This window comes from Cnephaeus nilssonii, assembly GCF_951640355.1.
Source record: "Cnephaeus nilssonii genome assembly, chromosome: 13".
In the NCBI taxonomy this organism is placed as follows: domain Eukaryota; kingdom Metazoa; phylum Chordata; class Mammalia; order Chiroptera; family Vespertilionidae; genus Cnephaeus; species Cnephaeus nilssonii.
In genome coordinates this window covers 57,175,460-57,187,730 of record NC_137084.1, presented here as the reverse complement: position 1 = coordinate 57,187,730, position 12,271 = coordinate 57,175,460, and the positions used below count along the sequence as shown (strand labels likewise).

Sequence of the window (12,271 nt, the reverse complement as noted above, 5' to 3'; positions counted from 1 at the left end):
TTTTCCCAAACTGAATAAAGCATAAACTGATACTTATGTTTTGAATGTTATCATCATATTTAATAATACATTAAATGGATTTTCATGACATAAAAGGAAACTGAAAACAAAAATGGATAACATAGTTGTCTTAATGGATAGTGGGTTAGGAAAATGCCTTCCTTATATACTGGAGTTCCCTGGCATACAGAATGATTCCTAATCTATTTCTAGTCAAAAGTGACTAAAGCAAAAGATAGGCCTGAAACAGGGAAAGAAAGAGCAAGAAGAGATTCTATATATAAGGGAACTTTGAGCTACATTTATAAAGGTCACCTTCATGATCCAGGAATATTCCAACTCAGCCAATAGGTTTGGGCATATATTGCAGTAAAAATGGGGAGGTGGTGAAGAAATTGTAGTGGATGTGGGTTTTAGCACAGCCAAGAAGAAGGAGTCCCTTCTGGATATTTATATTCTTCTCTTTCCAATCATCACTAAAGACTCCAAAAGACCAATTCCAAATTTCTCCCACTTCTATCTCCCAGTAATGTCTCCAAGAGGTAAAATCTGAGCACTCCAGTCATAAAAACACTCAGATACAGGAGAAACACATGTGCTCCTTTAGAACCTCATCCCTCACAGAGGCTTATCAAACCTCCAGGTAGGAAGACAAGACTATCAGCTCCTCCTGGCTGCAAAGTGAGAGTCACTGCAAAAGAAAAAGAAATCATGTGGACACATTGCAAATAAAGTCACTTTATTATGAGTTCACAACACCAAGAGAAGTTTTGGTTGTCACATCTAATAAAGAGATGAGCACAACATCTGGAGAACAAGCAAATGCCTAAAGACACACATTTGAACATTTTTGAAATTTACATGTTTATGGTCCAATATAAGACTCATTTCACCCTGACCATTGTCTCAGTGTTTACAGCTTTGGCTCAGACATGAAGGGTCAGGGGTTTGATTCCACTCAAGGGTGCTTATCTGGGTTGCAGTTTCCACCCTTTGCAATGCATCTGTCTGGGCATTGAATCTTCTTCTCTTTCTCTGAGTCTCTGTCTCTCCCTCCCTCCTTTGCACTGACTCTAAAAATTAATGGAAGAAAATATCCTTAGCCCAACCAGTGTTGCTCAGTTGGTGAGTGTCAATCTATGAACCAGGAGGTCAGTGATCCATTGGTGGTCAGGGCACATGCCTCCGTTGTGGGCTTGATTTCCAGTAGGGTGCATGCAGGAATCAGCTTATCAATGATTCAATCTCATCAGTTATGTACCTCACTCTCTCCCTTTCCCTTCCTCTCTGAAATCAATAAACATACATTTAAAAATATGATCTCTTTAAGGAAAATAATAAATCAATGGCAGCAACTATGGCTTCTGCTTCTGGAAAATCAAGCGAGTCTTACAAAGGCAGGATCTCAGGACTGTTTCAGGCGCTTGTGTGGGGGTCCCAGACAGGGGCCCTGTGCTGAAGCCAGAGAGCGGTACATCTCAGCCACCAAGTGGGGAAGGGATGCCACCATCGCTTGCCACCCTGAGGTCTCCATGACATCCTCAGCATGAGAGTTGATGAAGTCCACAGTCTGAGTTTTCAATTGATCTGCGCTGTGGAGGTCAGCAAAGGTGAGCATTTCTGCAGCATTCTCCACAGACAGGTGACTGCTGAGGGCTTCCTCACACATGACCTTCAAACGCTCCAGGGCATACTTGTCAGCAGCTGCCAGCAAACCATCAGCCATTGTGTCCAGGTTGGGAGCCTTCCCAGTGTAAATGAAGCACATCATTTCCTTAAACACTCCAGGCTCCACGTCAATGATTTCCACCCGATTCTTTTTGCTCTCCTCCATTGCGTGTCCAAACATGGCCCTAAACACTGGAGAGCGAGCTGCTAAGATCGCTTTGTGAGCCTGGACTTCCTGGCCAGCCACACAAAAACAGCAGTCTGTGAACCAGGAATTCTCCCAAAGTCCTCCTAGCTCATCGGCCAGCTGGCACTCGGGAACCTTCACCATCTTCTTGGGATTCTGGCCAGAAATGGTGACGGAATCTTGCCCCACACTCACCTCACAGAAGAGGGTCAGCTTGTCATCAGGGAGAAACCTGTAGTCTTCATCCAAGAGAACATCTCTAGGGATAAATTTTTTGAACCCCCAGTCTTTGCCTTGTACAAACCTAAATGCACGGCGACTCTCCAAAGTCTTGGTCTCTTCTCCCTTATCATTCAGGATAGAGAATTTGAATTTTGCCCAAAATTCACTCTTTGGACAGCTGAGCAGTATCAGGTAAAGTGACAGGTAATTTTTGCTTTCTTCATTTATCCCTTTTGGGTATACTCTCAAACACCATTTCAGTTGATCATTGGCTTCTGATGAAAAGGTTGAACTTTGAATGACTTCACCCATTTCCTGCCTGCAAAAGCTAAAGTTACTGATGGTCCACATGTGGGAGGTTTTCACTACCTGGATCTGTGTGTGGCACCAGCTCTCAGCTACAGGGCCACTGGACATTTCTGCCAGAGATGGAGGACTTAGAACCCTTGACATTGCAAGTTTGAAGGTTAAACAAGATTTCCAAAATCAGAGGACAAAGATTTCTGTTCTCTTTTCAGCCACGTTAAGTCAGTAGTGGGAAGATGAAGTTTTCTTGTCTAACAAGAAATCCCTCAGAGCAGGACGAACAGCTTCTGGTAATTTGCTTGCATTCGCTGCATACTCTCTACAACATCCAGGCGTTGTTTCTAATAACAACTGTCTGAAAGTTGCATGTAAAATGCTTGGCTGGTGTTGCTCAGTGGTAGAGCGTTCACTTATGAAGCAGGAGGTCTCAGTTTCATTCCAGGTCAGGGCATATGGCCACTTTGCAGGCTCGATCCCCACTGTCGGTCTTGCAGGAGGCAGCAATTCAGTGACTCTCTCTCTACATTGATGTTTCTATGTCTCTCTTTCTCTGAAATAAAAATAAAATAAATAAAACATAAATGCTATCATAGCAGACAGATGCCCAACAATATCTAAGATTCATTTAATATTTATTGAGTTTCTTGTGAGTCTCAAGCATTTCTTAAAGTGATCCTCTAATCCAATGGTGGGAAAGTCCTGCCTGAGGTCCATTTAAGGCCCCCAAAGTCACTTGGTCTGGCCTCCCAAGGACAGAGGGGAAAGTTAAATGTTTGACCACGTGTAGCAGGCTAATTGTTAATAATTTCAGTTCATTTTGTGTGGCCCTCAAATGATGTTACACATATCCAAATGGCCCTTTGGCAGAAAAAAGCTTCCTCACCCCTATAATCTAATGCATTTACACTACAATATAGTCCCTGGAGTAGACCCGGAGGGAACACTCCCTAAAAATCCAATTAAGTTCCATTTCCACCACTTAAAAGAAATCAGGAATTATCCAATACTTGGGGACTCTTATCAAATTTCCTGGTTCACAGACTGTTGCTTTTGTGTGGCTGGCCAGGAAGTCCAGGCTCACAAAGCGATCTTAGCAGCTCGCTCTCCAGTGTTTAGGGCCATGTTTGGACATGCAATGGAGGAGAGCAAAAAGAATCAGGTGGAAATCATTGACGTGGAGCCTGGAGTGTTTAAGGAAATGATGTGCTTCATTTACACTGGGAAGGCTCCCAACCTGGACAAAATGGCTGATGGTTTGCTGGCAGCTGCTGACAAGTATGCCCTGGAGCATTTGAAGGTCATGTGTGAGGAAGCCCTCAGCAGTCACATGTCAATCTCATGTGTAAAAAATAATACCTGTGAATTGAATTGCTTTCTCCCAATTGTTAATTAGCATCTTTTCCTGTTTCTTTGATCTTTAATTTTCTTTGCCATAAATAAGCTCTTCATAAAATTTTTCATATTTCTATTGCATAATCTATTACTTTTATTATCTGTAGGTATAGATTTTTCATTGGATTCTAAAAACAAATTACTTTCTGAATAAAATGGCAGATATTACAAGCTTATAGTAAATTCCCTTCATATTCTATAATGTAGCAGAAATACTCTTTGTACTAGCAAGTGCTTAAACATTATTCTTCGCCAAAAGGCAGAGTCAGTCTCCTACTTGCCTCTCTGGTCATAGCATGCCCATCCATCAGTTAGTACATAATCTTGTTTTATGTGTGTTTCTATTTAAAGATATCTTAGTTAATATATATTGTTTATTTAGTAACATTGAATTCCTGGCCAATAGCGCTAGAGCTCATTCCTTAAGAAAGCTTATCTAACAGATACATTATCTCCATAAAGTATAGCCGAGTGCTTTGGCACTAAGTTTGGGGCTGTTTTAAACTGTGATGTCACGAACAAACAGCACCCAAATGCCAAAAACCTGGCATAATAGACCATGGAAAAGACACTTACTTGCTGTTTGAGCTTCTCCTTATTCAAACTCTGCTTGGAATATTCAACTGGCGGGACTCAAATTTCTCCTCCTCAGTGCAATTCCAAGAATGGCTAGGAAAACACCATGAGTACTAGTTTTAGGATCAGAAGTAAATTTACGGAATAAGAAAATTTGCAAATGCAGAATCTGTAACTAAGGGGAAGGACTAACGGGGGTATTTTTCTGGTATGCCATATCTTCAATGATTTTAAATGAAAATAATGAAAAAAGAAAGACATTTTGGGAGGGGATATCCTAATAGGTTATTTTAAAGAAAAATGTTTTTATTAACTTTTAGAGAGAGAGGAAGACAGAGGGGCAAAAGGGAAACATTGGCGTCCTCCTGCACAGTGGATAGAGTCTTGGGCTGTGGACCAAAGGGTGCATTATTACCTACACCAAAGGCTTGTCCATCAGATTCTGGATCAGGGCATAAGCCGTGGTTTCGGGTTTCACACCCATTCAAGGTGCTTGCTGGAGGCAATGTATTCCTGTTTCTCTCACACATCAATACCTCAATCTCTCTCTCTCTCTCCTTAATTCTCCCTGGAAATATATATATTTTTTAATATGAACACTGTAATGGTCCTCACTAGTATATCCTGAGATGCAGTTCATGGAAGCATGACTGGTTCATCTTTACGTATGATAGTCTCCCATTGTGAGCGGTGCCACTTCTTGGGAAGCCTTACAGCTGTTGGGATCTATTTCTCAGTTTTCAAATAGAGCCTGAAACTGAAGGTTTTAAAGGAATAGCAAAGAGGACTTTATGAGTTTTTCCTCATTAATTGACACATTTGTACTTTAGATTAATGAGTATGAAGATTCTGACATGCATACATTATGTGAAACATTTTAGGTTTTTTATGATTTTCATAATTAGAGAAATCTCTTTGATGACCTAGAAAACACCTAGTGGCAATATGGTACTAAAATAAAAAATAATGAAATAACTTATTATACCAAATATCAATATATTACAAGTGCTCCAATTCCAGATATTTGAAATATTGAAGTCATGTCAACTAACTAAGAAATCTACTTCTCTAGTTAGAGAAGATCCCAGAGAGGTAAGCTGAAAATATTTGTAATAAGATAAAGTAGGCATTTTTTTCCTGATATTTACTCAAAAAATAAAAACATACTTATTTTAAATACCATACTCACCAGAGTCTACTATGAGTTCTCCTAACTCTGTAAGTTCCGTCAATATCAGGGACAGTAGGAATTCTCTTCATAGAACTGGGAGCTCCAACTTCAGTCAGTCTACCCTGGAGAAGTGAAGTGGGCTCTGTACAGATGGGGCTTTTATATTAGTCCCCTTACTAATATAAGGCCACACCCACTTGCTGAGATTGGCTAAAATTTACAAGAGGCCACACCCACTTGCTGAGATTGGCTAAAATTTACAAGAGGAAGTGACCACCTTGAATGGATTATACACATTGTGGTCTGATATCTAATTAGGATTATAACATAGAAAACAACACCTGTTGGGGGCTGACACCCTAACAGAATGTAAATGTGTTTTGCTGTAAGATACATTAAACTTTTCATATGCAATACAGTACTAACTATAGTCATATCTTACAGATGCTGTAGAGACTTTTTATTAACAGAAGTGCCATGCTACCTGCATTTTGTTGAAACCCATCACAATTTGACAAATTATTGATGCCACCTCCATATGAATTATTTCCCACATTATCAAATGTTTGGGAATTTAAGTCCTATTTTTAAAAATCTATGAAAAGAATTAATATTGCTAGAAGTTTAAAAAGTGAAACTGTAAGTAACTCAACTTTTAAAAATTATGGGACAAATGTAAAAGCCAGCAAAGACCACATATCCTAGAAAGAGGTGAAACTGCTGCCCTCTAACTCAGGGTATAGGATTGTAAGCCAACAAACAGAAGCGTCATTGACCAGCAAGATCCCCAAATTAATTAATTCTCTGAAAATTTTCTCACACATTTCTCAACATGTTGCAAGTCACCCAAGTAAACATATAGCAGAAGTTACATTTTCCCGCAAAAATCAATTAATTCTGTGGGCAGTGTGCCCTCCTGTGGTGCTGTTACCTTGTGCTGTCCCTTATAGGAACTTGTCCAACACTCACTTGCACTATTATTTCCTAGATTTCTGATTCTGTCACACAGCATTTTAATATTCTATAACACAAGCCCTACAATCTCATTCTTATTTCAAATAATAAACATAGCAACTAGCCTGGTTGTTGTGGTTGAATGGTTGAGTCTCCACCCATGAACCAGATGGACTTGGTTTGAATCTTGGACAGGGCCCATGCCAGAATTTCAGGCTAGATTCCCTTAAGGGGCTTGTAGGAGGCAGCCAATAAATCATTACCTGTCCACTTTGATGTTACCTTCTCTCTTTGTCTGCCCTTCTTCTATGAAATCAATAAATAACACACTTATCAAAATAAATAAATATAGTAAATAAGTTATTATTGCCAAGTTTTGCTAGGTAGTATAGTAACTTTTCAATTCCCCTCCACCAAACCCAATCTTCAAAGGTAAGGCAAAACTGCTAGAATCTGCAGATTGTAGGTTAGTGGAAAACAAATGCATGCACGGAGAAATAAAAAAATTCATAAGAGCTCAAATAAGGAAGAGGGATCTGCTGTGTAAAATTAAGAAGAAAAGGAAGAGCAGATGACTGCTCCTGAGAATCCTTCCTCCTCATCTTTCCCCAGAAAAAGGCCCGGGGAAACAATGACTAAAGAGGATTAGAGAGGCTGGAATCCCTGCTTTTGCTAAAAATGAGCCAGGCAATAAGCAGGAAATAGCTACTTCTCTGCCATGGGCAAGTTCTAAAACATTGGACTGACCCTTTTGATGTTGCTCAGCCACTTAGCATTGGCCCTGGAAAGAAGAGGTCATAGGTTCATTCACTGTCAGGACACATGCCTGGGTTGTGGGCTCCATCCCTGGTTTGTGGGCAGTGTGCAAGTGACACAAAACCAATGATTCCCTCTCATCATTGATGTTTCTATCTCCCTCTCCATTCTTCTCTGAAATCAATAAAAATATATTAAAAAACAACAGAATTTCAGCTGTTACCACATACTGTATTTTCAACACTATGATGGATACCTAATCAATGCAATTAGATAGGTGAAAGAAGAAATCTTCTAAGAGTAAAGAGGATAGAAAGCTATCATAATTAATATTATTAGCTCAACATGATTGCATAATTAGAAATTTTCCTGAAATCTATAATTCATGAAGTTAGGAAGAAATAAGATCAGTGAATTTCCTCTAAACAATAAAAAATAGGAAAGAAAATTTAAAGTCCATTTTATATGATCAGAAACTGAAATTCCTGAAAATAAATCTAATAAAAGTCATATGATTCTGTGTATATAAAGTATTAAACACTATTGAAAGAAAAGAAAGAACTATGAGTCCTATAAATGGGAATATTCCATGTTCATAATTTGAAAGACATTATATGGAAATATGTCCATTCTCACCAAACAGACCAATACCATAAATAAGATTCAAAGCTTAAAAAATGTGAGTGCATATACATGTGTCTGTAATTGAGAAATTGGTTTATAAATGTGTGTCTGACTAGGACTCTTAGAAGATGTTTTTGTCAATAATGGAGATACAGATCACACACTAAGAATGAATTAGTACTAGTATTGTAGGCATTATCACCTCAATTACTTTCATATCTACATAGCACACATATAACTGCTTCCAAGTTGTGGGGGAGAATATTTGTGTAAATGAAGAGATAAACTGTCATAAGAACAGGGTATAAAGGTCTGAGAAGATATATCTCAGCTTTTCTTTCCTTCAAGCAATGACCTTGAGTTTATGTTAAATATCTTAAACTAGGCAGCTGCAGGGGATTTAGAATCTCAGTAAATCACAATTTCATTCTTTACTCTTCACCTACTACCTAAAACTATTGATGGACTTAAAAGGCCATTGGCAGGTTATTATCTTATGAGGCTGGAGCCCTCAGGAATAGGATTAGTGCCCTTATGAAGGAGACTCCAGAAAGCTCCCTCACCTCTCCTCATTGATAAAGACTGAAGTAGAAGACAGCTGTGTATAAAACAGGAAACAGGCCTTGCCCAGAAATTGAATCAGCCAGCATCTTGACCTTGGACTTCTCAGCCCCCAGAACTGTGAGAAATATATTGATGTTTGTTTGTTTGTTTGTTTGTTTGTTTTTAATATTTTATTTATTTTTTACAGAGATGAAGGGAGAGGGATAGAGAGCTAGAAACATCGATGAGAGGGAAACATCGACCAGCTGCCTCCTGCACACCTCCCACCGGGGATGTGCCCGAAACCAATTACATGCCCTTGACCGGAATCGAACCTGGGACCCTTAAGTCCGAAGAGCGACGCTCTATCCACCAAGCCAAACCGGTTTTGGCAATATATTGATGTTTTAAACCACACAGTCTGTAGTCTTTTTTGTTTGTTTGTTTTTCATTGTTACTGTTTATTATTTATAAATTTGTAAATTTTTTTTAATTTAAATTCTTTTTTTAAAAATTTCTTTATTGATTAAGGTGTCACATATTTTGATATAAAAGTACAAATAGGCTAAGACAATGTCCTTAGTAGCCATCCATATATCTTCTGTAGTGAAGTAACTACTCAAGTCCTCTAAATTGTACAAGGATCATTGGATTTTTAGTCTTATTTTGAATTGTAAGAGTTCTTTGGATGCAAATTCTTTTTTTAAAAAAATATATTTTATTGATTTTTTACAGAGAGGAAGAGAGAGGGATAGAGAGTTAGAAACATCGATCAGCTGCCTCTTGCACACCCCCTACTGGGGATGTGCCCGCAACCAAGGTACATGCCCTTCACCGGAATCGAACCCGGGACCCTTGAGTCCACAGGCCGATGCTCTATCCACTGAGCCAAACCGGTTTCGGCTGGATGCAAATTCTTTATGAGATGTATGTATTCTAAATATTTTTCTTTCTATCAATGGGTTACCTTTTGTTTTATTGAAACATTTAACAAGTGAAACAAAGCCTAGTAAGTGTGGGGATGATGGGCAGGGAATTTCAGCTTGTCTATCTGAGCATGTCCCCTCCACACACACAAACATATGCATGCACACACAGCAGCTCTCCTGTGGCTCAGATTCCATAGTCCTTTCCTGGTTCCTGCAGAATGGAGGAGCCAGAGGAGAAGCAACCTGTCAGGGTCTTGGCTTGCAGTGACCTGATTTGTGGTCCAGAATGTCAGCATTGTCAACTGCCACTCATCTCATCTATACTTAGGGTTCTGCCACCCCAACTTGAGGATGGCCAGACCACCTGGAGGTTACTGAAAGGAAGTTAGGGGCTGGGACTATCAACTGGATTTCTTGGAGCAGGGCCCCCACTTGTAGCTAGATGCTGGAACCAGGGACAGTACCTAACCTGTGAAACTTGGCAGCGACCTACCCTGGACCACAGGTTCATTGCCCCTGAGCTAGATTTCAGAGATGCACATTGTCTTCCATGGCTCCGCTGGGATCCAGGGACTAACTTCAGCTTGATATACTCAATATTTTCCAGTAGATGGACTTGGACATATAATAAAATATTTTTCAAAAAAAGAAACCAAGCACCTTAGCTGATTTTTCTCAGTGGATAGAGCATTGGATTGTGGCCTGAGTTAGTCTAGGATGTGTTTCAGGTCAAGGGCACTTACCTGGGATCCTGGCTCCTCCCAGGCCAGGATCCTGGTTAGGGCCCATGCTGGAGGTAACCAATTTCTCTAAAATCAATAAATTTTGAAAAATAAAATGAACAATGATCTCAATCATAACTAACTTACTTAGACAAGCTGATTGGTCCAGAGGTGCATATACAGACTATTAATAAATAAACCAATCTCTCTCTCTCTCTCTCTCTCTCTCTCTCTCTCTCTCTCTCTCTCTCCAGGGATGCAGTTAATGGAAGTATTGCTGGTTCATCTTTATTTCTGATAGTCTCCCATTGTGTCCAGTGCTATTTCTTGGTAGCCTTAGAGTTGTTCAGATCAACTTCAAAGTTTTCAAATGTAGCTTCGAAATGGAAAGTTTTATAGCAAATAAGACCTTTACAAGGAATTTCTTAATTAATTGACACATTTGTATTTCAGGTTAATGTGTGTGAAGATACATACATGCATATATTATGTTGAACATTTTAGGTAGTTTGTGATTTTCATAATTGCACAAAAAATAGAGAAATCTTTTTTATGACCTAAAACAAATCCAGTAACAATATGGTAGTAAAATAAAAAATAATCAAGTAATTTATTATAACAAATATCAATATATTACAAGTGCTCTAATCACAGATATTTTAAATATTGATGTCATTTCAATTAATTAGGAAATCTACTTGTTTGCTTGGAGAAGATCCAAGCACTCCAGTAGGTAAATTGAAGATATTTGTATAATAGAATGTAGATATGAAGGTATTTACTCTAAATTCCATACTCACCAGAGTCTCCTATGAGTGGACCCACCTCTGGAAGTTCTGTGGATATCAGGGTCAATAGGAACTCTCTGAGCTCACCTGGCAGCTCCAACCTTAGTCAGTCTACTCTGGAGAAGAAGTGAAGTGGCCCTTGCACACATGGCCCATTTATATGATTCCACTCACCTAAAGCCACACCCACGTGCTGGCATAGGCTTAAGTTTTCAAAAGAAAGTGACCAGCCTGAATAGATTACACAGATCTTACTAAGATGGCTAATTAGGTTTACAAAGGATAGAAAACAACACTCTGTGGCTGACACCCTAACAGAATGTAAATGTGTTTTATGGTAAGAAGCATGAAACTTTCCAATATGCAACACCTTTTCATAAATTATAGTTGCCATCTTATAGAGGCTGTAGAAAATCATTTTAAATAGAGGTACCATGCTGCCTCTATTTCGTTGAAACCTATCACAATTTAACAAATCATGTGATAGGTTTCATGTCTTCAGAAAGTGGATGGGTGGGGATGGGAAGATATTAAAGAACTTGTATGCATATATGCATAACCCATGGACACAGAATGTGGGGTGCTGAAGGCCTGAGGAGGGTAGAGAGAGTGGGCTAGGAAGAGTCAAGGGGGGGGAGGGATATCCATGTAAGCAAATAGAGAAAAAGTTTCATTTTTCAGCAAAAATCCAATAATTCTGTGAGAGGCTGCCCCCATATAATTGAACAAAAAAACAGAGGAATCTCTTTTTAGGCCTAAAAAGTCTAGTAGCAATGTGGTACTAAAATAAAATTTAAAAAATTATCAAATATCTTATTATAACAAAAATATTACAATTGCTCTAATCACAGATAATTTAAATATTGATGTCATTTCAGTTTACTAGGAAATCAACTTGTCTACTTAGAGAAGATCCAAGCACGCCAATAGGTAAATTGAAAGCATTTGTGAGCATGAAGATCTTTACTCTAAATCCATATGCCACAGAGTCTACTAGGAGTGATCTCACCTCTGTAAGTTCTGGCAGCTCCAAATGTGGTCAGTCTACCCTGGAGAAGTGGCCTCTGGAGAGATGTAGCTTTTATAGGATCCCATCCAGGTAAGGCTACACCCACTTGCTGAGATTGGCTTATGTTTTCAGGGCAGGGGAGGGTAGGTGGGTGGGAAGAGATTAAAGAACTTGTTTGCGCCGAAACCGGTTTGGCTCAGTGGATAGAGCGTTGGTCTGCGGACTGAAAGGTCCCAGGTTTGATTCCGGTCAAGGGCATGTACATTGGTTGCGGGCACATCCCTGGTGGGGGGTGTGCAGGAGGCAGCTGGTCGATGTATCTCTCTCATCGATGTTTCTAGCTCTCTATCCCTCTCCCTTTCTCTCTGTGAAAAATCAATAAAATATATTTAAAAAAAAAAAAGAACTTGTTTGCATATTTACA

At 39.3% G+C, this 12,271-nt stretch overlaps 1 protein-coding gene across 1 annotated transcript; it reads right to left on the bottom strand.

Moving 5' to 3' along the window:
• Nucleotides 1-1,405: 1,405 nt before the first annotated feature.
• On the bottom strand, nt 1,406-2,530 carry LOC307109648 (speckle-type POZ protein A-like; the record flags this gene model as incomplete). The annotated part of the gene is made up of 1 exon (XM_079788471.1): nt 1,406-2,530. One exon carries the CDS (start codon nt 2,528-2,530, stop codon nt 1,406-1,408), a length of 1,125 nt encoding a protein of 374 aa, XP_079644597.1.
• Nucleotides 2,531-12,271: the final 9,741 nt, after the last annotated feature.